At 41.6% G+C, this 27,579-nt stretch overlaps 1 protein-coding gene across 3 annotated transcripts in view; it reads right to left on the bottom strand.

Annotated features, from left to right (window-relative positions):
• The window catches only part of greb1l (GREB1 like retinoic acid receptor coactivator), a 351,285-nt gene that overhangs the window by 18,474 nt on the left and 305,232 nt on the right, over window positions 1–27,579 (bottom strand). For all 3 annotated transcript variants that reach the window (XM_043688237.2, XM_043688239.2, XM_043688240.2), the window contains 7 exons: window positions 27,190–27,434; window positions 23,115–23,671; window positions 19,419–19,521; window positions 18,413–18,568; window positions 13,263–13,405; window positions 9,447–9,608; window positions 1,112–1,316 (listed from right to left, as the gene is read on the bottom strand). In XM_043688237.2, coding sequence (XP_043544172.1) covers window positions 1,112–1,316; window positions 9,447–9,608; window positions 13,263–13,405; window positions 18,413–18,568; window positions 19,419–19,521; window positions 23,115–23,671; window positions 27,190–27,434 — 1,571 coding nt within the window. The remainder of the gene's footprint in view (window positions 1–1,111; window positions 1,317–9,446; window positions 9,609–13,262; window positions 13,406–18,412; window positions 18,569–19,418; window positions 19,522–23,114; window positions 23,672–27,189; window positions 27,435–27,579) is intronic.

The following is a 27,579-nucleotide window of genomic DNA, read 5'->3' as shown; positions in this document are numbered from 1 at the left end:
GCATGTACCTGGTTGATTTCTTCCTCCAAACACCAGTTTTAAGTTACTTGGTTCCTTCAAAACCATGGTGGTTCTTTATAAAAACACTTCATGTTAGGAGTGTAGCCTCTCCATGACAATCAGCTCATGGGAAGTCTCAGACATAATCAGTCTGGCTTGTTGCTGTTTAATACTTGCAGTTTTACAGGTGACGTCTGACCAGGCCAATAAGCCTGCCCAAGCAAGGCAGCCACACTGGCCAATGCTAACAAACCCGACTGGAGCAGACAAACAGAGTTAAACTCAAAAGGGGCTGAACTCAAAAACCTCAACACACGTATGTAATGAGCGGAGAAAGTGTAATCTTTCAGGAAAACACAACCAGGTCTAGAGTGGAAGTTCCTCCCAGATTTACAACCACCCCGCACTTAATCTCAAAGAAGAAAATTCCACCCAATAAATCTCGTCTAATCGACAAGGGCGTTGAGAGATTGCTATTGTCAGTAAACAAAACAAAACGTGGAAGAGATTCATATAATTTCCACAAGGACAAAGCTTTTAAAGAAGTGCTCCTTCTACTATGATTAAAAACAGGAAGTACTGGAGAAACTCAGCGTGTCTGGCAGTATCTGTGGAGAAAGAAACAGAGTTTCAAGTCCAGTATGACTGCCCTGCAATTCTGTTGTACTTGACAATGGACCAACTTGAAGCAGACAAAGAATAGACAAATGAGGAATTCTTTGATTTACAAGTCAAATGCAAAAATCATCCTAATATCTTCATGCTTCTGGATCGTGTGTCAACTATATTATTTTTGTTTCCATGAGAAGATCTCATTAGTGAAAAAAATTCCAAACATATGCATTCATAAATTGTCTAACTTGATTGTTAAAAATAAACAAGAGCAATATAAATTAACTGCCATGAAAACATACAGAATCAATCACATGAACCACATGCCAATTTTAAAATACAATGTCACAACTATTCAGTGAGAAAGACTTATGGACTCTGCAAATTTATCTACTTCAAAACACATATAAATCATGTTATGCAGCATGTTATCCAGTAAAATATGAAACACTTACTGCTCACTACAGCATAACCCTACAAATAAAGCAGACTTACTTACCCACCCCTGCATCATTGAACATGCCAGGTAGTACCAACATAATGTGATTGGGCCAATATTTTCGATAGAGAGGCATTTCAAACTCTTTGACTACCAGGACGTGAAGGTGGTTTGCACCCTCTATGGCATGGTAGAGGTTCAGCAGGCCATGCTCGTGTCTCCCAGTAGTAGGTGTAAAGATAGGACTCTTCACTGACTTGGGATTCTGCTGAAACAAATTAAGTAAACTTTGCTAAATAAAAATATTTCTTTCAAATAGGAATCTTTTTTTCATATAATTAGGATAACCAAATGTCAAAACATTATGCATTTGAAATTGTCAAGTTGCTCATATTTATTATGGTGATTAAGGGGCAGGAATGGTTGTTGGATGTTCCAAGGTTTAGACGTTTCAAAAGGAATGGGGGTGGGGAGGTAAAAGAGGTGGAGGAGTGGCATTGCTAATCAGGGATAGTATCACAGCCGCAGAAAGGGAGGTCGCCGAGGAAGGTTTGTCTACAGAGTCAGTATGGGTGGAAGTCAGAAACAGGAAAGGAACAGTCACTTTATTGTGAATTTTCTACAGACAACCCCCAGTAGCAACAGAGACACAGAGGAGCAGATTGGGAGGCAGATTTTGGAAAGGTGCAGAAGTAACAGGGTTATTGTCATGGGTGACTTTAACTTCCCCAATATTGATTGGAACCTACTGAGTTCAAATATTTCGGATGGAGCAGGTTTTGTCAGGTGTATCCAGGAAGGGTTCCTGATTCAATATGTAGATAGACCGACTAGAGGAGAGGCCATATTCGATTTGGGGCTTGGCAACGAACCAGGCCAATTGTCAGATTTCTTGGTAGGACAGCATTTCGGTGATAGTGATCACAACACCCTGACCTTTATTATACTCATAGAGAGGGATAGGAGCAGGCAGTATTGCCAAGTATTTAATTGAGGGAGGCGGAATTACAATGCTATTAGGCAGGAACTGCAGCACCTAAATTGGAAACAGATGTTCTCAGAGAAATGCATGACAGAAACGTGGAGGTTGTTTAGGCAGCACCTGCTGATAGTGCTGGACAGGTTTGTGCCACTGAAGCAGGGAAGGGATGATATGTTGAAAGAACCTTGGATGACAAGGGATGTGGAACATCTAGTCAAGAGGAAGAAGGAAGTTAACTTAAGGTTGAGGAGGAGAAAGTGAGGACTGCAGATGCTGGAGATCAGAGCTGAAAATGTGTTGCTGGAAAAGCGCAGCAGGTCAGGCAGCATCCAAGGACAGGAGAATCGACGTTTCGGGCATAAGCCCTTCTTCAGGAATGAGGAAAAGTGTGTCCAGCAGGCTAAGATAAAAGGTAGGGAGGAGGGACTTGGGGGAGGGGCGTTGGAAATGCGATAGGTGGAAGGAGGTCAAGGTGAGGGTGATAGGCCGGAGTGGGGTGGGGGAGGAGAGGTCAGGAAGAAGATTGCAGGTTAGGAAGGCGGTGCTGAGTTCGAGGGATTTGATTGAGACAAGGTGGGGGGAGGGGAAATGAGGAAACTGGAGAAATCTGAGTTCATCCCTTGTGGTTGTAGGGTTCCTAGGCGGAAGATGAGGCGCTCGTCCTCCAACTGTTGAGTTGCTATGGTCTGGCGATGGAGGAGTCCAAAGGACCTGCATGTCCTTGGTGGAGTGGGAGGGGGAGTTGAAATGTTGAGCCACGGGGTGATTGGGTTGGTTGGTCCGGGTGTCCCAGAGGTGTTCTCTGAAACGTTCTGCAAGTAGGCGGCCTGTCTCCCCAATATAGAGGAGGCCACATCGGGTGCAGCTGATGCAATAGATGATGTGTGTGGAGGTGCAGGTGAATTTGTGGCGGATATGGAAATATCCCTTGGGGCCTTGGAGGGAAGTAAGGGGGAGGTGTGGGCGCAAGTTTTGCATTTCTTGCGGTTGCAGGGGAAGGTGCCGGGAGTGGAGGTTGGGTTGGTGGGGGGTGTGGACCTGACGAAGGAGTCATGGAGGGAGTGGTCTTTTCGGAATGCTGGATGGCGTTTTTACAGGGGGCAGGATGGGAGGAGGTGTAGTCTAGGTAGCTGTGGGAGTCGGTCGGTTTATAGTAAATGTACGTGTTGATTCGGTCGCCCGAGATAGAAATGGAAAGGTCTAGGAAGGGGAGGGAGGAGTCTGAGATGGTCCAGGTGAATTTGAGGTCGGAGTGGAAGGTGTTGGTAAAGTGGATGAACTGTTCAACTGGGAGGACTGGGAAGCTTTTAAAGAACAACAGAGGATAACTAAAAAGGAAATACGCAAAGAAAAAATAAGGTACGAAAGTAAACTGGCCAAAAATATAAAGGAGTTTCGTAAAGGCTTTTTTAGGTATGTGAAAAGAAAAAAAATGGTTAAGACTAAAATTGGGCCCTTGAAGACAGAAATGGGTGAATTTATTACGGGGAACAAAGAAATGGCAGAAAAGTTGAGTGGTACTTTAGATCTGTTTTCACTGGGGCAGACACGAGCAATCTCCCAGATGAAATAGTGGTTGAAGGACCTGAACTGAAGGGAATTTATATTAGGCAGGAAATGGTGTTGGAGAGACTGTTAGGTCTGAAGGCTGATAAGTCCCCGGGACCTGATGGTCTGCATCCCAGGGTACTGAAGGAGGTGGCCCTAGAAATCGTGGATGCATTGGTGATCTTTCCAATGTTCTATAGATTCAGGATTAGTTCCTGCGGATTGGAGGGTGGCTAATGTTGTCCCACTTTTTAAGAAAGGAGGGAGAGAGAAAACAGAATTATAAACCAGTTAGTCTGGGAAAGATGCTGGAGTCTGTTATAAAGGATGAAATTACGACACATCTGGATAGCAGTAACAGGATAGGTCAGAGTCAGCATGAATTTATGAAGGGGAAATCATGCTTGACTAATCTTCTGGAATTTCTTGAGGATGGACAAGGGAGATAAGGTGGATGTAGTATACCTGGACCTTCAGAAAGCCTTTGATAAAGTCCCACATAGGAGGTTAGTGAGCAAAATTAGTGCACATGGTATTCGGGGAAAAATACTGACATAGATTGAAAATTGGTTGGCTGACAGGAAACAAAGAGTAGTGATAAACGGCTCCCTTTTGGAACGGCAGGCAGTAACCAGTGGTGTGCCGCAGGGATCAGTGCTGGGACCGCAGCTTTTTACAATGTACATTAATGATACAGATGAAGGTATTAAAAGTAATATTAGCAAATTTGCTAATGACACAAAGCTGGGTGGCAGGGTGAAATGTGAGGAGGATGTTAGGAGAATACAGGGTGACCTGGACAAGCTAGGTGAGTGGATGGATGCATGGCAGATCAGTTTAATGTAGATAAATGTGTGGTTATCCACTTTGGTGGCAAGAACAGGAAGGCAGATTACTACCTAAATGGAGTCAAGTTAGGTAAAGGGGCAGTACAACGAGATCTAGGTGTTCTTGTACATCAGTCAATGAAAGCAAGCATGCAGGTACAGCAGGCAGTGAAGAAAGCTAATAGCATACTGGCCTTCATAACAAGAGGAATTGAGTATAGAAGCAAAGAGGTCCTTCTGCAGCAGTACAGGGCCCTGGTGGGACCGCACCTGGAATATTGTGTGCAGTTTTCGTCTCCAAATTTGTGGAAAGACATTCTGGCTATTGAGGGACTGCAGCGTAGGTTTACAAGGTCAATTCCTGGAATGGCAGGACTATCTTACGCTGAAAGATTGGAGCGACTGGGCTTGTGTACGCTTGAGTTTAGAAAGCTGAGAGAGGATCTGATTGAGACGTATAAGATTATTAAAGGATTGGACACTCTTGAGGCAGGAAGCATGTTTCCGCTGATAAGTGAGTCCCGAACCAGAGGACACAGTTTAAAAATAAGGGGTAGGCCACTTGGAACAGAGTTGAGGAGAAACTTCTTCACCCAGAGAGTGGTGGGTGTATGGAATGCTCTGCCCCAGAAGGCTATGGAGGCCAAGTCTCTGGATACTTTCAAGAAAGAATTGGATAGAGCTCTTAAGAATAGTGGAATCAAGGGTTATGGGGATAAGGCAAGAACAGGATATTGATTGAGGGTGATCAGCCACGATCATAATGAATGGTAGTGCTGGCTCGAAGGGTAGAATGGCCTACTCCTGCACCTATTATCTATTGTTTAGACAAGATGTCAGAGGTAGGTTCTTTACACAGAGAGTGGTGGGTGTGTGGAATGCACTGCCAGCAGTGATAGTAGAGTCAGATACATTATGGACATTCAACCGACTCTTGGATAGGCAATGTGGAAGATACTACAATGAAGGGTATGTAGGCTAGTCTGACCTTAGAGTAGGACAAAAGGTTGGCACAACATTGAGGGTCGAAGGGCCTGTACTGTTGTATGTTCTATGACTTATAAGCAAACAGTAGCTTATCTCATATTAATTCTGCACATATTTTGCTCTGAAATCTTGAAGGCAGGATGATGATGATAATCAGATGATGATAATCAGAAAACCCACATGAAAGAGTTTCTCTCAGTTACTACCAAATTTAGCATCAAGATCTGATTTGCATTTGTTGTATCAATTTTCAGGTTGCTGACAAGATAGAGCTTTGCTAGGAGAAAGTGAGGACTGCAGATGCTGGGGATCAGAGCTTAAAAATGTGTTGCTGGAAAAGCACAGCAGGTCAGGCAGCATCAAAGGAGAAGGAGAATCGATGTTTCGGGCATAGCCCTTCTTCAGGAATCAGGTTGGAGGCAGTGGATGGGAGATCCCCCTGAGGTGATGAGGTTATGGATGGTCTGGGAGATGATGGTTTGGTGGTGGGAGGTGGGGTCATGGTCAAGGGGGCAGTAGGAGGAGGTGTCCGCGAGCTGGCGTTTAGCCTCAGCAATATAAAGATTGGTGCGCCAAACTACCACCGCGCCTCCCTTGTCTGCCGGTTTGATGGTGAGGTTGGGGTTGGAGTGGAGGGAGTGGAAGGCTGCACATTCCGAGGGTGAGAGGTTGGAGTGGGTGAGAAGTGTGGAGAGGTTGAGGCGGTCAATGTCATGGCGGCAGGGCTGGGAGCTAGGACCTGGTATGGGGCTGGAGCTGGGAGTGGGGGCGGGGATCGGCGCGGGGCAGAGATCTGCGAGGGGGCGGGGATCGGTGCGGGGCGGAGACACATTCGACGTGGTCGGTGTGTAGGCGAGTGATGTCACTGAGGGCGGAGGTAGATGCTACGACGGCAACTCCGGGGGCGGAAGTGGCTGCGGCAAATGCAGAAACGGTGTTCTTCCTGGTGGCTGTGGACTCTGCGGAGGCCGCAAATCTGTTGACGATGGTCTTCCTGGCGATCATGGAGGCGGTTGTCTGGGTGGCGATCGCCGAGGTTGCATGGTCGGTGGGGGCGGAAGTGACATCATGGTTCGCAGCGGCCACTTGGTTAATGGCGCCCGAGCGCTTCCGGAGGCCGATGGAAGATTCTGGAACGGTTGAGGAATCCGGAGTGTGGGGTTAAGTACAAGAAAGTTTTTGGTACTTACTGTCTTGAATTTCCGATATGGCTAGAAAGAACTGTTTGTTTAGTATATGGATTCTTCTGTGGATGAAGAAGAGTAAAGGACCTTTGCAGATCTGTGAGAGTTGTCCTGAGCTGGGGTAGGGCTGACTGTAGGGAATGTAGGTAGCGGCGCATGGCTGCAAGCGTGGAGCGGAGGATCCGGAGGGATGTCTGTTGCTGGAGGCTTCGGATTTGTTGTAGGTACTGGTTGTCCTGGTTGGGTCCAAATTTTGTTGGTCTGAACGTAGTCCGGAGTCCATGCGAGGTCAGTCGGTTCCGTAGACAGGTGCTGAGGAAGGAGATGTGGCTGTGGTAGCGAGTCTGTTTGAGGACGCGGCTGAAGAGCTTCAGGGCAGATGAGATGACCTGGGGGGTGCAGTGAGATACGGACTCACTGAGATCCTTGTAGAGGGAGGAGGAGAGCTTCTTCAAGGAAGGCATCCTTGCAAGAGAATTCGCAGCAGGTTAAAATCAACTAGGAGAAAGTGAGGACTGCAGATGCTGGGGATCAGAGCTTAAAAATGTGTTGCTGGAAAAGCGCAGCAGGTCAGGCAGCATCAAAGGAGAAGGAGAATCGACGTTTCGGGCATAAGCCCTTCTTCAGGAAGATAGAGCTTTGCACCAACTTGTAGACAATGAAGCAAAAGGAGCAAAAGGCAAAAGAATTACCGAGGCCAGGGATGCTCGAGGTTTCTCTCATGGGAAATTGGAGATGAGGTTGTGCTGGGACGGGAATCTGGACAGTGGAGATCAACATGTGGAATAGTTGGAAGGTGCAATCAGGAAGCATACAGGAGAGAGGGAGGGATTTTTGGGGAGGGGGTTTTAGGGTGGGGGTTGGTCAAAGGGAGATCACAATGATCAGCTTTTGGGGGGTTTGTAGCTTGAATAGAGATAGAATCATTGGGGATTGGGGATCAGAACACTAGGATTGGAAGAGGTGGGTGTAAGAAGCAGACTAGTTTGGTTGGCTGGGGACACAATCTATACTAGGACCACAAATACTTCTGTAAATGCACTTACCTGCTTGATCTGACAATCTTCAACTCCCTTAGCTGCCAGTTTTTCTCAAGCTCAATAAAGTAAATTGGCCAGGGTTAAATCTAAATGCAGGAGAATACTGACGCACAATACCATTTCTACCATTTAAGTACTTGCCTCCACTGAGCCTGAATGAGACAGTTTGGGTTCAAGATTTAATAAAAAATTGTCTCCCACTCGATTTAAAGTTGCCTCCTTTTGGGAGTTCAAATTTTCATGTTTTTACGAAGCCCAATTTTAAGGTTCATTTTCACCTTCCAGCTCATACAATGCAAGAATTTGAGTGTGACTTTACATCAAATCTAAGAGAGTTGGTTGCAATCCAACAAGGTCATAAAAGATGTACATTGAATATGCCAAGAAATGCTTTTGATGTCTCTGGCTAACAGATAATAAACGCTCCTTACTATATGTGCTCACAATTTATTTCTGCCTCCACCATCGTGGCTTACCTCAAACATGACACAGGCCAACCGCCTGCCCCAAAAGATAGAACTTAAATTACAGACAGAAATACATGGGTATGGTAATACAAGGTCAGTAGTTAGGGGATGGCAAGCAGACAACTTGGATTGCATCAGCCTCCCTGACCACAATCTCCTCCAAAGGCATCACCAGGAGAATCCCTCCTCCTCCAAAAACTAATAATTTCTGCTCCTATTGCTACGTGAACTTTTCTTTAATTAACAGATAAGACACTACCTTTATTAAACCAAAGTGACTACCTAAGAGCCATTACTTATTTCTCTTCACCATTTAGAGCGATTGGAACAACAGCAGATGCTTCAAGTCATAAAAATCATTCTTCAGAATCATTCAACAGTAATTCTTAAAAAAAATAAAGCTTGATTAATAAATGTCAGTAATGCAATTACAAGCCAAAATCTACATTGTGATACAATAATCCTGGAGGAGAAAGTGAGGTCTGCAGATGCTGGAGATCAGAGATGGAAATGTGTTGCTGGAAAAGCGCAGCAGGTCAGGCAGCATCTAGGGAACAGGAGAATCGACGTTTCGGGCATTAGCCATTCCTGAAGAAGGGCTAATGCCCGAAACGTCGATTCTCCTGTTCCCTAGATGCTTGTTGACCTGCTGCGCTTTTCCAGCAACACATTTCCATCTCATACAATAATCCTGCTAAAGTGTTGGTTAGCTCAGTTGGTTGAATGGTTGGTTTGTGATGTAGAGTAATACCAACAGTGTGGGTTCAATTCCCATACCAGTTAAGGGTCACCATGAGGGCCCTGCCTTCTCAACCTTGCCCTTGCCTGAGCTGTAGTGACCCTCAGGTTATTCTCACCACCAATCATCTCTTTTTAAAACAAGAACAGCCTCCAGTTCCAATGAACTATTGTGACTTTCAATTTCTTCATGCATAAAGCTAGATTTGAACAGTTAAAAATTTACATGCTTCTTAACTTCAAAAGGACATGGAAGCACTGGACAGAATTCAAAGTAGAATGACAAAAATGATTCCATAGCTTCAGCACTAACTTCACATAACTCAACGGATCTTCACAAAGAAAACATAGTATGGGAATATAGTTTAATTATTTAAAATACTGAGAAAAAGTACGAGTGTAAGTAAAAACATAAGGCAAGATGCCATCTTAATTTCATTTTTGAGCGGTTTCCTTTAAATCTTGGACAAATTCCAATGAAGAATTCAAAATGGGGAGTTCTGCCCAACCTAAATTTTTCAATCTAAACATTAAAACAGATCATATGGAACAGTGGATACATTTCAATATTATTCAATATCAAAAACAAATTAAGCCCAAAAGGGCTACTACAGTTGCTGACCTTATCTGTAACAAGAGGCAGACGCATACTTTCCAGGTGTTTACCCTGTTGGCTGAAGACAAAATGCTGTTCCTTTGACTTTGGGATAATAAAGTGAAGCTGCACTTCCTCTCCCAACATGGAGGAACAAAATGTAAATGCATGCAGTGTAGAATCAGAAACCTGAAACACAATTAAATGATAGATTCAATCTCTCCTCCAATGAAGCTTTGTACTTATGTGCATAAAATTGGCAATATGAGATATGATTTCAGTGAAATCGTATATAAACACACTCTATATCATTTTTGCTGAATAATATAAAGTGAGCTTCAACTTAATCATAGAAAGTGATACAAAGGAACATTACAGATAAAACTAATTTTGAAAAACACAAAAGTAAGGAGTGCAGTTAAAAGTAAAAAGAGAAAACATACGGAGGTGGCATAGGTAGAAAAGCAAACAATATATTAAATGATGAACAATTGGGGCAGTTGGACGGCAAGTGGATGCACATCGTAATTCAATGAACTTATTAAATTAACACTGTGGCATAAACTTTCCAATGAATTGCTGGCAAGTTTAAAAGGAATGAACATGAAAAATCAAGCAATGTAGCATTAAGGAAGAAGTGAATCAGAATCCCTACAGTGTGGAAACAGACCCTTCAGCCCCACAAGTCCACACCGGCCCTCCAAAGAGTAACCCACCCAGGCACATTCCCCTACCTTATATTTATCCCTGATTAATGTACCCAACCTACACATCCCTGAACACTACGGGTAATTTAGAATGGCCAATTGTGGGAGGAAACCGGAGCACACGGAGGAAACCCACGCAGACACGGGGAGCATGTGCAAACTCCATATTGACAGTGGCCAAGGCTGGAATTGAACCTGGGTCCCTAGTGCTGTGAGGCAGCAGTGCTAACCATTGAGCCACCATGCCACCCTTATTAGTCAGGCAATGATATGGGGAAATTGATGGGATTAAACCCGATAAGTCCCCAGGGCCTAATGCTCTGCATCCCAGGGTACAGGTGTGGCCCTAGAAATAGCGGATGCATTGGTGATCATTTTCCAGTATTCTGTAGATTCTGGAAAAGTTCCAATGGACTGGAGGGTAGCTAGTGTAACTCTACTCTTTAAAAAAAGGAGGGAGAGAAAATTATAGAATCACTACAATGTGGAAATAGGCTCTTCGGCACAACATCCATACCAACCCTCCAAAGAGTAACCCAACCAAACCCATTCCCCTACCCTATTATTCTACATTTACCCCTGACTAATGCACCTAACCTACACATCCCTGAACACTATGGGCAATTTAGCATGGCCAATTCACCTAACCTGCACATCGTTGGATTGTGGGAGGAAACCAGAGCAAATCCAAACAGACATGGGGAGAATGTGCAAACGCCACACAGACAGTCACCCAAGGCCGGAATTGAACCTGGGTCCCTGGCGCTGTGAAGCAGCAGTGCTAACCACTGAATTATAGGCTGATTAGCCTAACATCGGTGCTGGGGAAAGTGCTGGAGTCAATCATCAAGGATGTAATAACTGAGCATTTGGAAAGCAGGGACAGGATTGGTTCTAGTCAGCATGGATTCACTTCAGGGAAATCATGCTTCACAAATCTTTTGGATTTTTTTGAGGATGTGACCAGTAGAGTAGAAAATGGTGAATCTTTATCTGGACTTTCAAAAGGCTTTTGACAAGATTCTACACAATAGATTAGTAAGGAAAATTAAAGCTCATGGTATCAGAGGTAATGGATTGACACGATAGCGAACTGGTTGGCAGACAGGAAGCAGAGAGTTGGAATAAATGAGTTATTTTCAGAGTGGCAAGCCGTGGTGAGTGATGTGCCATAGGGTTTGGTGCTGGAACCTCAGATGTCCACAATATACATTCACGATTTGGACAAAGGCACTGAATGCCATATCTCAAAATTTGGAGAATGGAGGCAGTGTTGGACAGCAAATTAATGGTAATTCTTATCCACATTTTACAATATCTTAATAATCTTATATTAATGCTAAGAATGTACTTTTAAAATCACATGTGATTTACGCGATATTTATGATAGGCAAGATTTTAAGGACTTCAGCCATGAAGAGAGATGAATGTTGATATAACCTAGATTAACTCTTGCACATTCCCTAAAAGTTACACAGTGATGTAGGTAAGGTTGTACAACCATCTGGTGAATTTTAATGACACTAAGCTGAGTGGCAGTTTGCGCTGTGAGGAGGATGCTAAAAGGCTGCAGGGTGACTTGGACAGACTGGCTGAATGAGCAAATATTTGACAAATGCAGTATAATGTGGATAATTGTGAGGTTATCCACTTTGATCACAAAAACAGGAAGGCAGTTTATTATCTGAATAGTTTAGGAAAAGGTAAGGCACAACGAGACCTAGGTGTCATGGTGAAACAGTCACTGACGGCTGGCATGTAGGTGCAGCAGGCAGTGAGGAAAAGCTAATGGCATGCTTGCCTTCATAGCAAGGGAATTTGTGTATCGAAGAAAGGATGTCTTACTGCAGTTATACAAGGCCTTGATGAGGCCACATCTTGAGTATTGTGTGCAGTTTTGATCTCCTAGTCTGAAGAAAGACTTTCTTGCTATTGAGGGAGTCCAGCAAAGGTTCACTAGACTGATTCCTAGGATGGCAGATCTCATAGAAACATATAAAATCCTGATGGGACTGGATGGGCTAGATCCGGGAAGAACGTTCCCAATGTTGGTGAAGTCCAGAAAAAGGGGCCGGAGTCTAAGGATAAGGTGTAAACCATTCAAAACTGAGATGAGGAAGAATTTCTTCACTCAAGAGTTGTAAATCTGTAGAATTATCTCCCACAGCAAGTTGTTGGAGCCAGTTCAATAGATATAGTCAAGAGAGCTGTACATGACCCTGGTGGCTAAAGGGATCAACAGATTTGGGGACAGGGCAGGAATGGGATACTGAGGTTGCATGATCAAACATGATCATATTGAATGGTGGTGCAGTCTTGAAGGGCTGAATGGCCTACTCCTGTTCTATGTTTCTGTGTAAGAAAAATCAGCCCTTCATAAGTATAAGGCATTGAAAATGACTGCAGAGAAGACTTCCAAGTTGGTGAGAAAGGAGAATACTGAAAGTTATGGCTGTCTATAAAATACTTTACAGGAAAGTGTACAATCATGGGAGCAACCTTGTTGTTGTAAATTTTAGATTAACAGAGGGATCCAATTAGAAGCAAGTTCAAAAGGAATGCTGAGATACCAAAATGGTTTGTCAAATTGTGAATGATGGGGTTAATTTTTAAAAATTAATGAACAATGGGTGGGTGAGCAACTGCATTTTCTAATTTGTACAGCAACCTGTGGTAGCTGTCAAATGGAGAATGGAGGCAGTGTTGGACAGCAAATTAATGGTAATTCTTATCCACATTTTACAATACCTTAATAATCTTATATTAATGCTAAGAATGTACTTTTAAAATCACATGTAATTTACGTGATATTTATGATAGGCAAGATTTTAAGGACTTCAGCCATGAAGAGAGATGAATGTTGATATAACCTAGATTAACTCTTGCACATTCCCTAAAAGTTACACAGTGATGTAGGTAAGGTTGTACAACCATCTGGTGAATTTTAATGACAGGCAAGTATTATGTTCATTGATTAAAAAGAGGGAAGAAAATATTTTACTTAGGTTTTCATTTTGCTTACATTAAATAAAACAAGGAAAATGGTATAATGGAGAAACAATCAAAGGTCTATGAAGTTTGCAGATAACTGGACTGCAAGATTTAAAGGAACTAAATACCCAAATCCAGTTCTGACCTGTGTGGCTGGGTTGAAGTCTGTGTAATGATGGCAGTGCTCACAATGATGGAAGGTGTTATATGCAGCATACTTGGTTAGCATGATAGAGACAGTCTCTCGTTTTGCTGATCCTTCAGTTGGACTGCGTTCTTTACCACTTTCTGGAAAATATGGAATATCTCATGATCAGCTTTAAATACAAAAAATAAAACTGATTCATAGATGTATGAATGCAAAGAACATGGAGATATTTAAATCTCGTGATGAATAAATATAACACCATTATTTTGACCAAACTTAAATGAAATGAGATGAAGCATTAGGCACCAAGGAGGTAAAATTCCTCTGTGGACTACTTTAATGAAAGATGTGATGGATTATTTTGCATGAGTTAAAGACTTTGTTAAAATACCAATTAGGCATTTCACTCTAATACTCTGTCCATTTGTTATAAATAGTGCGCAGAAAATTTCATTTATACATTTTTATCACAAGTAGACATGTTGCCATTCTTAAAATAAAAAAAAATCTTTGAAGGAACTGCATGCCAAAATAATTGATTCATTTGTAAAATATAAAGAAATTGAAATTTCATGTCTGTGAATCCACTGGTACATGAAACCAGATATGATTCTAGCAATGTACAACAATATTATGTTGGAATGGAGAAGCTCTGTGACTGAACTAAATTCAGGCTGGTCTCATCGACACAAACCTGTGGATATCAATTTGGTGACCCAATGCAGCTTACACGTTTGGGACTTATCAATTCCATCCCTTGTCAACGTCAACAGGTGGAAGTCCTGATGGGAGTATGATTGGAAGAGTATGGGTGATGAAAGTGGCTTGGCGGTGTTATCTTGTTCAGCTGCACTCTTCAGAGGGTGAGATGACAACCAGTGTGGTGGCAGTGATGGTGATTGTTTGGAGGTGGGGGGAGGTGGGGGTATGAACTTGGAAAGTTATGTCAGTAGGGTGAATACATTTATAAGAGCTTGGATGCAAACTTAGAAAAGAGCCGATGCTCTCTTAAAAGTTTTCTCTTTGGTGGTTAGAAGGGAAAACATTGCTTGCTTGTCAGATTTACATTTGTTCCTCATAAAAGTAATTTGTCAATATCCCAATGACCTGGCTGATTGACACTTTTGTAAGGTATAGCAACAACAGTCATTTTAAAGAAAATTGCGAATGGATTTTTTAATCATTTCACATATACCGTTTTTACTATAGAGTTCAACGGATCTGCACATGGTGCATACTGAGTCAATGAGTATGCAAGTGCAATGACTTTGCAAGTGGACTATTATAACAGGCCATGAGACTGGGTGCAACATAAAGAGTGGCATGAGGCAGACCTTTTTAACTTCTACTCCATTAGGTTTTGAAATCAGAACTATGGTTCCCAACTCCTCACAAGGACCATGAGAACCACATGTTCTTGGGAGGACCCAACTCCAAACAATTGCAGCAGGTGAAAAGATGCCTGCCTCTGCTATATTATATTTCACAGTCAAATATACCTTTAAAAGACATAACCATAATACGAACACTATATCATAACATATAACTTGAAGGTCTGAAGACCTCAGACTCCATCTTAATTTGGCTCATTTGAAGCGTGACACACAATGTGAGAATGCTGTGTAACATCAAGGCATAATGATAGCCCAAATACTGGATGTGTCTATGAATGAAATATTTCTACAAAATCATCGCTGTAATAAAAGTCTATTCTTTAATATCCACTCCTAGTTTCTTATATATCAAGGGATAACATAAGCATAACTGCATCAGGTAAATTTTCTGCTGGAAGCAAAACCCTCATCAATCCCCATAATGTAGATGCTCAGTTTGTGAGTGCAGGGTATGCACAACTTCTCCTGAATCAACAAAAAAAATTGGGAGTTTTGAGAGAAGCAATAGGAATCTCAAAATCAGAACTTGCCTGCTATCTTTACTGACCCACAGACTCGCTGCCATTTCACAAAAATCTGACCTTTAATTAGAATACATTACTGAATTTCTTGGCAAGCTAAGTACTCCCCCATAATGCACACATTCGTTCAAAATTATTTACGCTGTTTGTCCAACTAGGAAATGGCTGACAGAAAAATAAAGAGCAAATTCCTGTTGAAAGAAGGCATTTGGTATGCTTTATTTTATTGGTCAGAGTATTGAGTACAGGAGTTGGGAGGTCATGTTGCAGCTATACAGGACATTGGTTAGGCCACTGTTGGAATAATGCGTGCAATTCTGGTCTCCTTCCTATCGGAAAGATGTTGTGAAACTTGAAAGGGTTCAGAAAAGATTTACAAGGATGTTGCCAGGGTTGGAGGATTTGAGCTATAGGAAGAGGTTGAATATGCTACGGCTGTTTTCCCTGGAGTGTCGGAAGCTGAGGGGTGACCTTACAGAGGTTTATAAAATCATGAGGGGCATGGATAGGATAAATAGACAATGTCTTTTCCCTGGGTGAAGGAGTCCAAAAGCAGAGGGCATAGGTTTAGGGTGAGAGGGGAAAGATATAAAGAGATATATAAGGGGCAACTTTTTCACGCAGAGGGTGATACATGTTTGGAATGAGCTGCCAGAGGAAGTGGTGGAGGCTGGTACAATTGCAACATTTAAAAGGCATCTGGTTGAGTACATCAATAGGAGGAGTTTGGAGGGATTTGGGCCGGGTGGTGGCATGTGGGACTAGATTCGGTTGGGATATCTGGTCAGCATGGATGAGTTGGACTGAAAGGTCTGTTTCTGTGCTGTACATCTCTATGACTCTATGAAAGTAAAACAAAGTATGCTGGAGAGACTCTGCAGGTCTGCCAGCATCTGTAGAGAGAAAAACAGAGTTAATGTTTCAAATCCAGTAATTCATCATCAGAATATCTCTCAACAGATGCTCTAGACCTGCTGAGTTTCTCCAGCATTTCCTGTTTTTGTTTCAGATTTCCAGATCCAGAGTTCTTTGCATTCATCATGGTGGTGCAAGTCAGCAGTTGTGTGACTGAACCACAAAAAACCCAAACAGAATCTACCAACTGAAGCAATGTATACATATTATACATGAAATCAAGGTAAAAACCCAGCAATTAATGTAGTAAAATTTCAAGATGTTCACATGGCAGGAAATTTGGAAGTGGAGTAAACAATGAGGAAGATGACAGCTGACATGGATAGGTGAGTGGAATGGTCTGAGAGAGGGCAAATGAAATTTAAACCAGAAAAGGTAAAGGGATAAATTTTAGTAGGAAAAATGAGAAGACACATCTAAATGGTGCATTCTAAAAAGGGCATAATTACAGAAAGTCCTGTTTATGCATGAATTTTAAGTAGCAAAAAACGTTATAAAGGCAGTTAAGATGTTTATATCAGACGTTTTACTATTTGATCATGAATTGTTTGCATTGCTGGTTAATCCTGCATTTATCACCCAGAAATGGTGCTGGTGAGCAGCCTTCTTGAACCCCTGCAATTGTTAGAGCTATTAGGAAGGGAATTCCAAGACTTTGTCCCAGTGTCACTGAAGGAAGATTTTAAGTCAGGGTGGTATGAGGAACTTGCAGGCAGTGGTGTTGCTGTACATCTGTAGTACTTCTATCTAGATGAAAGAAATTGCACGTTTGGAAGGTGCTGAACAGCCTTGGTGAGCTACCTCAGCACCTCTTGTAGATGGTACACACTGCTACCACTGTGTACTGGTAATTGAAGAACTGAATGTTGAAGGCATTAATTCAAGCAGTCTGCTTTGACTTGGATGATGCCAAATCTCTTGACTTGTTGGAACTGAATCCAGTAGAGAGTATTCCATGACACTTCTGACATGCGCCTTGTCGATAGTGCACAGGAACTGGGAAGACTAGTACTGAGTTGCTTGCTGTAAAATTCCTAGCAACTGATTTATTCTTGTAGTCACAGTATTTGCATGGCTGGTTCAGATTAGTTTTTGGTTAATGATAAACCCAGGATGTTGACAGTGGAGGATTCGATGAGGTAGTGTCAAGGGGTGACGGATAGATTTTCTCTTGTTTGAGATAGTCGTTGCACTTGGGTTGCACGTATTGCCATTTACTAGCTCAGATACTGTCTTACTGCTTATGAACAGATTGCGTTAATGTTTGAGATGTCAAGAACGATACTGAATATTGCACAACCAGCAAACCATTCTTCCATCATGATAGCCGCAAATCTTCAGTATATCACATCACATTATGGTGTGGCATGATATACTGATAATTTGTCACTATCATTCTGTAAAATTTATGTTAGCTGCCTTGAAGTATGAGTGAAACATAGGTCACATAATAATGAAGAATTTAATGAATTTTTATTACAGCACTTGGTATTTGCATGTGTACATAGTAATCATAGGTTCTTGTGTGTTTGGGCTCATGCTAAGTAATTCACACATACCGTTGCACTCTTCCCTTGGCCTGTCACATTACAAGAGGACAGAGCTCAGTAAAATGGAGATTAAGAGCATTGTACCATTAGGTCACACTGCATGATACGACAACATGATGAGCATATCCTTTGAAGGCATATTGCACAAAAAAACCACATTGAATCCCATTTCTGGACACCACTCTCTGGAAAGGATATGCAAGCTTTGAAGAGGGTACAGAAGAAAACTACTAAAATATTCCACAATGAAGGATTATTGTTTTTTGGACAGACTGAAAAAAACTAGGGTTGTTCTCCTTTGAGCAATGAAGCGATTACAATCATGACAAGTTTTGACATAGTAAATAAACAAGAGCTGTTTCTTCAGGCTACAGGGTTGATAATAAGGCACAGATTTAAGTAACTGACAAAGGAGCAAGAGGTAACGTGACATTATAGAAGTGGTTAGAAGTTGGAATGTGTCATTGAGTGGTGCAAACAGATTCAATAAAAGCCTTCAAAAAGGAATCAGATAAATATCTGTGGGAGAAATAAATGCACGACATGGGGAAAAAAAGCAAAGCAGTTGATGAACTGTACAGTTCTTTGAAACAATTAGCACTGATTGATGGTGTCCTTCTACACTGTACGATTTCACAATTCCATAAACTTCACCTATAAAGATATTTCAAGACAACAGAAATGAATTTTCATTTCCATTTTGCACACCCACAATAGATGCATTATTTCGAGCAGTTGTTCTTTTATGTAAAAAAAGCTCTGCTGACCTAGCTTAATCTTTGGCAGCTTGTCTGAGTACACAGGACTTATGTGGCGATATCTTGGATCATGTACTGTCAAGTCAAAGATCATTTTGCTGAAGAGTTCAATGTCAGGCCACTGTGTGTTAATTCCTTGTGCCTGCTCATTTGTCTCTTTCATCTCTGAAACAAAAAAAATCATAGTTTAGCTTACAAAACCTGGAGTGGAGTGAACAAATAAGACTTTGCATTAATCTCAGGGAGTACTGAAGGTATGCAGATATACAAGTGAATGCAGTGATCATACACAATGCAATATGGCCACTGATAAGGGATCAGGGAGGTGAGGAAGAGGCTTAGCCCAGCTCAAAAAGGACAAAGGCTAGGAGTGGAGGTGTGGATGGGAGTGTGGGAAGTCCAGGACAGAGAAGCTGGTTTTGGTGGCGGGGGGAGACTGTGATGAAGGAAAACTTTAAGCGCCTGATGTATCCAGCTCCTGCTGCCTGTCTGACCTCCCACCTGGGAGACTATGCCTATGTACCCATTTCCTCCTCCTCCCACCAACCCCCCTCCAACATAGAAAAAAGAACACCAGGTGCTGGAGATCTAAAACAAATAAAAGCAAAAGCTGATGGAGGAACTCAGCTGAGATGTGGAGAGAAAACAAAATTAAAGTTTTGAGTTCAGTGACCCTCGTTCAGATCTCCTCTCTCTGAACCCCTTTTACACCGAAAAAAGACATACTCACATTAGTCACATCTTTGGCAGTACCATTTTGGATTGTCTTTCCCTGCCATCGGGCTGTGACAGAACATATGCCCGCTGTTTGTGCCACTTACTTGTGACTTTCACAATAAATGTGACCCCAAAAGAACAGTTGCTAATTATCCTGTTTCCAAGTACAACATATTATATAACATTTTGTACCAAGGCAATTCTGAAATGTGAATAATAATTAGTAGACTTGTAAGTCATGCAAAAGCAGAAGAAAATTAGTATGTGTTACATTTATCAAAATATTAACAGTACCTACCCTCATTAATTTCTTCTTCATTGTATACATCAACCTCTAGAAGTCTTATTAACATTCGAAAAAGAATCCTAAGGAACTGTAAGTATGCACCTGTCTTCCCAATCTGTAAGAAAATTCTAATTAGAACTTTCTGAAGACTGAATGTTTGTACCATTTCTAACTCATAAAGCTAACAAAACAGTGGTACAGGAATTTTAAAAATGTGAACTTTCAATTTATATTGTGAGCTTCTAATTATTTCTGTAGCCAAATTTGTAAATATTGAGGAAGGGGTGTTGAATTAAAGAGAAGTAGTTATGTTACATTTCAAAACTGTTACTAAAATAAGGAGGGCACAGACAATATTTAGGATAATAATTATTGAATGCATTTTGTTTGTAAATAACACAACAACAAAGAATCAGAAATATATGAGATTAGATTCCCTACAGTGTGGAAACAGGCCCTTCAGCCCAACAAGTTCACACTGACCCTCTGAAGAGTAACCCACCCAGACTCATTTCCCCTGACTAATGCACCTAATATTATGGGCAATTTAGTATGGCCAATTCACTTAACCTGCACATCTTTTAGAATGTGGGAGGAAACTGGAGGAAACCCACGCAGACACAGGGAGAACGTGCAAACTCTACACAGACAGTAGCCCTAGGCTGGTATCGAACCTAGGTCCCTAGTGCTGTGAGGCAGCAGTACTAACCACTGAGACACCGTGCTGGCCCCAAAATCATATACACTTAGGATTCACCTAAATAATTGGGTCAGGATTTTACCAGCCTATAGAGAGTGGGAAGGATGATACAAAGTCAGTACAATGCCGACCCTCCTGTGATCCTGGGTATTTTATCAATGGTGGGGCCTGATGCAGAGAGGCTGTCTACCCCCTTGATAAGGTAAACAGTACAGAAATCAATGCATCATTCCTAATTGAATGGCAAGTCCACGGGCAGCTAATTTGGATGTTGCTGGTGGTAACATCAGCAAGGTGGGCCTGCTGCTGTTAAGTGCAGGGTCAGGATCCATCCCAATCTGGAGGTCTTGATACTCCTTGTAAAGTTAAACCCTTGGATTTACTTTTCTATACGCTTTTAGTAATTGGTAATTATAAGAAGGGTGCAGTATAATAATTTTGGTGCAGATTCCAATCACAGACCTGGGAATGGACAGCACATCTTTCTGGAAGATAGCTGATTCATTGTGAATACGTGAAAATCAATCAGTAAATACAATGGAAATGTAATGCTTGGGCACAGGTAGGAGCTTACTGAACCCCAGCAAGATTACAGGGTTGGAAGTCTGGGGCCACTTTTTAAGTGCTACCTGACCATGCCTGCAGCACCTACAAGCCAGCTTCATTCGTGTTGCAGAGTCTGAGAGGAATCCAACCCATTGACGAGACCTCCAGCCTCAGTCAACTACTGACCTCACCTGTGATCGGCATCAATGTGCCTGACTCAGGGTAGGAAAATGGTGCCCCGCTCTCTCCCAACCTCCTGGAAAGCTCCATTATCAGTCAGAGGAGGGTTCATAAGTGGGTTGGGTTGAGCTGAGACCCATTGTACACATTTGTCTGCTGCAGTAGGTGATATATACAGCACCAGAGAACATACAAAGTCAGGTCAAGAGTTCTTGACACTAGATCTCTCATACCAGCAAAGAAGGAGGCGCTAAAATTAGTCAGAGAGTAGGGCAGCTGGGCAGTTGTGCATGGTGATGCTAATATGCAGAGACAAGGCAGTGAGAAGACCATGAGCCTGGTGTCAACCACTGGTGGTAAAAGAGATTTGAGCAGAGAATGATTGTGAATAATGTAAATCTAATTTTTTGTGTTCTCCAATGCATGCCAGAAGGTTAGCCTGTTCCATTATCCATTAGCCATGTAGTCCAGGGCTGGAGGGCTTTGAAACTTCAGATTTTCGTATCTTACAACAATACCCTCCACCAGCACAGCTACGGTCCCTTCAGTAGAAGATGATCATGATGAGAATCAGGGTCACTCTCTGGTGAACATATCACAGACATGCTGAGTGGTTAATGGAGGCTGTGTCAGTTGTGGGACCTGACATTTGGAGGACTGATGAAGCTTTCGCCCATGCTAAAACCTATGCTAATGACATGCTTCTGGTACTGACCTCACAAGATCTCCTGGAGATGCAGTAAAAGGCAGGGGAACAGCTGATAAAGCTGCCACAGACATTGCATTAACATGCACAAGTATGCAGGAAGTCATAGGTTCTGCCAAATCTCATGTGGGTGAGCAATTTGCTTTCTCTATGGAGACCTGGTGAACCTGCAGAGCAATCAGAGGCTACTGCACATGGTTATTATGGAGGTGCCTTAATCACACACTGATATAGAGAAAGAGCTTCAGCTGCTTCTCTTGGGGTCCTCTCCTGAAGTGATGTGAGGGTAGACAGCCACTCCAAAGCTCTTTCTCTCAATGATCCTAGTGCTTCCAATATCTGAAATCTAAAAGGGTGTACCTGCATCCCCCTGGGCTTTTTAAGCTTCAGGTAACCAAAGTCATCTCAAGCCATTGGTCACCACATACAACAGCCAGGCTTCACTTCAGCTGCATCATGTCACATGTGAGGTACAGAAGACCAGGTATCTGTTTCTCAAGATGACATATTTGGTGATTTTTTTTGTACTAGGTTTGGTGGAGAGTAAAAATGAAAATCATGGTTACTATGATCCATCACAGTGAAAGTTTCTAACTCAGCAGACATTTGTCCTTTTCTCCTTCCCCTACTTATCATACTTTTATTCCAGGAAGTCTGCCATCTCTGAAGATAGTGCAGAAGTGGGCAAATACCAAGACCCGCCTCAGTTCTCTGCAACTTAATTGATTTAAAGGCTGTTAGGATCACCCCTTAATGCCACGTCCATTCCATGCATGACCTTCATGCTCCTTGCATACACCCCTACATCCTTCATGGCAACTAAGCGAGTATACACTGTAAAATTAATGAGTCATATAACAACAGCAAGTCTTGAAATGCACTTAAAATAACATCTATTCAGAAATCTTTTATAGACTCTTACAAGGCTGTAAAAGTCAATCAAATAGAGCAATAATATTTTGATAAAAGTAGGTTCATCTTATTTCACATCCCTTAAGCATTTCCATATAAGTATGCAGATATTGAAAGGAAGTTCAAAAAAAGAGTAACTTATTACAACCTCAAAGAAATTAATCAATCAAAGCAAACATTCCACTATCACCGTACTCAGGCTGAACTAATCCATTAGTGAGTTTTGAAGCTCATTCAAACATTCATAATGATGCTATTTGCGAACTGTATCAACAGAAAGAGAATTCCAGACATTCTCTAAATGGCTTTTGGCTATATACCTTTGTATTTTATTTGGATGAGAATTAAAATGAAATGCTGCAATCATGGTAGGGAACAACAATAACACATCTCATTGGTAGTGAGCCTTTTTGGTTGATCTTACTAATAGAACATATGAATTAGGACAGGAGTAGGCATTCTGGCCTCTTGTTCTGTTCTGCAATTTAGTAAGATCATGGGTGATCTGACTGTGGCTTCAGCTCCACTTTCCTGTCTATCCCCATTACTATTTGATTCTCTTGTTAGTCAAGAACAATATATCACCATTTACCCTATGTGTAATATTATTAAACAAATTTATTTTAATATTACAAGCATGAGCAGTTTAAATACTGAGAATTACCTGTGGTGGTCCCACCAATAATAACCGTCGCTGATGGGAATTTCCAGAACCTCCTTCATTTTTATTGCTAAAGTCTGCATGATGTTGCCTGGGAATTGTCCATTGTCTGTAGTAAAGTGATTGTTCTTCACTGCTCAAGTCTTTATGAAAGGGTGATCTCAGTGAGCTTGTCCAAGCCATATCAGCATGGGGCAACAAATTGGCGGAGCATAAGTGTTCGTTTTTTGAGGAGACGAGAAGATGATATACTGGTTTTGATAAAATTACAGTGCGTTGAAAAATGAGGTGTGGAGTCCTGAAGTCTTTATTAAGTATAATAGATTGGCGAGAATTCACAGACGATATGGATGATTTTGAGACTGTACTGCTTGCAGTTTCTTTCCCTTCTGAGTCACACTCCTGTTTGCAGCCCTCGCTGCCTACACTGGTTGAGGTATGTGCTGAAGTGCCTTCATCACTGGAGTTGTTTACAATATTCTGAAAGCTCAGTGATGAAACAGGTTTTTGTGTTGAGTCCAGAGCACTAGAGATGGTCACTCCATTATCTGCTATGGAACCTATTGAAGCCAAACAAAAGTTAACTTTAAAAATGACAACACCTAGTGAAATTGCTCCACTCAAGTTTCATATAACGAAAAAGTCTGATTTCCTTTGGGCAGCTGGAGACAGTTCTGAACAGCCCATTGTATTTTTCTAGACCGAGTAAGTTTCCTCAGTCACCTTTTATCAATTACTTCTACGTCTTAATTCTGTCTTATAAAAATCTTGTTTTTATTTAATTGAAAAAAAAATGGACTCAAGAGAAAAGGAGAAGATTGCAGGAGCAGCACCTTAAAATCTTGGTCAGAAGTATAGTTTAAGAAGGATCTTCAAGAAGGATCTTGGGAAGTTAAGAGGTTTAGGAGCAATGGCGCCTGAAGTTATGATAATAATCAGAGGCATGGAGAATTTAGTTTGCAGCACGATGTGGTTGAAGGAGAATATATAGATAGGGTAGTCAAAATTATGAAGGAATCTTCACACAAAAATGAAGGCTTAGAGGACTAAGCCAAAGTAATTCAGCATATGCAGAGATGATAAGTGAGCTACACTTGATGTAGGTGGAGAATTCAAAATACTTGAGTCTGGAGGCACAAGTGCATGCTGAGGCACTCAGTGTGAGATCTACAAAAGGGAGAGATAGAGTCTGGCAATGTTATAGAGAAAGACATAGAGAATGTCTTAGTGATGGAGTCACTATGGGGTCAGAAGTTTGGAAGCTAAGGTTTTGAATAATTTGGTTTAGTTGTAGTCAGTGGCTGAGGGGAAGATAAAATCAGTGTCAAGGACGCCAAGTTTGTGATGAAGGCCAACGACAATGAATTTGGTCTTCTCCATGTTAATTGGACAAATTTGTAGCTTAACCAGAAATGCATGTCAGGGAATTAGTCTGACCCTTAGGAGGAGAAAATGGGGCAGCTAGTGAAGAGGCTGAACTCTTCAGCACACATTTAAAAAGTTAACCACAGGTCTGCAGATGATGTCGCCAAACAACAGTGTCCAGATGACGAGGGGGAGGATAGGGGAAGAGCTGGAGATAACAATATACAGCAAGGAAAATTAGCCTTTGCTAAATATGTTCTGGTTGTGACTGGATTGACAGGAATTAGACTAAGTCACAGTGAATCCCACTGAGTTGAATCATTGGAGAAAGACAGAATAAATTAAACATGTCAATAACTGCATGAGGTTAAGACAGACAAGTAAGATTACTTGTGTGACTGGGACTATTTTAGCGCTGTGATGGGAGTTGAATGTTGATTGGACATATTCAATCAGTGAATTGGGGAAAAGATGTGAACAGGTTTGGAAGACACCAGCATTTAACGGATGTTAGAAAGGAAACAGTGGTGACTGGGTGGTAGTTCTCCTGATAATCAGGTATGGTCGATATGTTTCAGGAAGAGTAGAGGTGAAAGAAAGAATGCCAATTGTGTGAAGATTGGGGATTAAGAAAATCTGTGTGATCAGCAATTTAATGATAATATAAGCAAAGCAAAATGATTTGGGTCTCAGTCTTATAGACAAAATTAATTTGGAGAGGTGATAAGGAAAGGCAAGGAAAGGCAAGGGAGAAATTGGATAGAGATAGATTTAGATGAGAATATGGAAAGCATGGCTAATAAGTTCGCGGATGACACCAAGTTTGTTGGTATAGTGGACAGTGAAGAAGGTTATCTAATATTACAAAGAGATCTGAATCAGTTGGATCAATGCGCTGAAGAGTGGCAAATGGAGTTAAATTTGACTAGTTTAGTTTGGGATTATGGTTGGCATGAAGTGGTTGGACTGTTTCTGTGCTGTACGATTCTAAGACAACGTAATGGAGAAAGAAGCCTTCTTACAATCTCAGCTCTCTTGCTTTTCTTTTTCTCTTCCTCTGATATTGGGAAGATTTACTCTAGTTCATTGAGAAGCATATATCTATTTAGCTTGATAAATTGGAAGTAAAACAACTTAAATTTGCATACTCTGAAGTTCATTTTCCTTTAGCTTCAATGATCTTGTTATCCTCAACGTATCTTATTCCAATGATCTCTTGGAGGTTTCCTTTCTTGCTTTCTCATCCACGCTACTGTAAGTTTTAATTATTGGAACTATATGTCTTCTGTCACTGTATCTTGCATATTCTTTCTTCTATACTTGCCCTGTGACTCTGTGATTCCTTAGTTATATCATTATCACTATGATTTTAGTCTCTTTCCTAACATTTTCATTAATATCATTGGATCACTTCAAGTTCTCTATCACTTTCCTCCATCTCTCTCTCTCCATCTTTTAGCGATCACTACAGTAATCTTTCGGAAGGCTTGTACTTTTTTATGTTTTTGTATTTGCTACATTAAGAAATGTTCACAAGGAAACAGAATAACTGATAAACACATTAAACTTCGAAAAATACAACTTAAGAAAAGACATTAATAATAAACAATTACAAAATACATCAACATGTAGGCCTAGATTTCTACAAAAAAAACCATGTTCTCTCCTCACTATTTGAGAAAGTCTGTCCCAAGCCCATGTGGGCAAATGGTAGGACACTAGCTTGGGATGGAAGGTATTTTTAAATAAAGAGGTTTCCACCAGAACCACTGTCTACTTGAGGACAGTGAGCAGTCATTTAGAGCTGCTGGGCCAGTCAGAGGACTGGCAACACTACCATTAAGATGGTTGCTGTAGACGATGCAGGGAAATGGTGAAGCCTCTCCTTGGTCCAGGCAGGATGGACCTGGTGCCAGGAAGAGTGAACCCATTAGCAACAGTAATGGAGCCACAGGACTAGCCATTATTACTGGGTAAACCATCCAGAGGCAGAAAGAAAGCAGCCTGGGATTTAACTGGGAACCACTTGACAGCTTCACTGTTCACTTGGCAGCAGAGGGACCAAGCTGACTTGGGTAAAATTCCAGCATCATGTTAACATAGCTGTTACTTGGACAACTAATTAGAATAATTGGGGGCCTAACTCTTGTCAGTAGGTGTCCAATACACTGCCATTTGTTGTCCTTATATGGGATGTGGGCATCACTTGAAAGGTCAACAGTTGTTTCCCACTTCTATTTGCACCTTGAACTGAATGGCTTGCTAAGCCATTTCAGAGGACAGGTAAGAGTCAACCACATTGTTTGGCATTACATGTAGGCGAGACCTGACTAAGCATGGCAGATTTCCTTCCCTACAGGACATTAGAGAACCAGGTGGGTCATTATGACAATCACTAATGGTTTCATGTTCACCTTTACTGAGACTATCTTTCAATTCCAGATTAATTGAATTTAGTGCGCCAACTGCTGTGGTCGAGTGTGAAGCCATGTTCCCAGAGCATTAGCCTGGTTTTCGAGATTACTAGTCCAATGACATTATTACACCCCATTTCTGGAAATATCCTAATACCTGTTTTAACTATTTTGCCATCCCTGCCACTTTCCATCCCATCTCCAGAGGGCCTGTAATATTCAAACCTAGAAGCCTGGAAATGTATGGCAACATAATACAAGCCAAACCTGTAGACATGATAATCTCAGGGTATACTAACCTGAGGTTCCAGTGATTGCACTGCTGTTACTTTGTGGCCTCTCTAGGTCAATCTGTAATTCATCAGATTCATTCTCACTGATAAGAACCTTCTCCTGCTCCTTCTCAGTTTGTTCCAGAACTGCAATGGTTTCTCTGACAGCACTCTTAGAAATGTAGCCACAAGCGAGGCCTACTTCTTGCTCAAGACTTGTGCGTGTGAGGTAGCTGGAGTCAATTAACCTAAGATCACAGTACTTCATGGACCTTCATAAAAAGATTGAAGTAAGGCACAAATTATCAAATAAGAACTATCTTTCATGTCCTACATTATGGTGTGCATGTTTTGTGAGATTGCACATCAATAAAGCAAGCCTAAAATATATGACACCTGAGAGTGTATGTGCGTGCA

This window comes from Chiloscyllium plagiosum, unplaced genomic scaffold (genome assembly GCF_037043375.1).
Source record: "Chiloscyllium plagiosum isolate Xiang-an unplaced genomic scaffold, Cpla_swu_hap1 HiC_scaffold_4, whole genome shotgun sequence".
In the NCBI taxonomy this organism is placed as follows: domain Eukaryota; kingdom Metazoa; phylum Chordata; class Chondrichthyes; order Orectolobiformes; family Hemiscylliidae; genus Chiloscyllium; species Chiloscyllium plagiosum.
The sequence above is the reverse complement of the archived record's forward strand: the minus strand, read 5'-3'. Positions and strand labels throughout refer to the sequence as shown.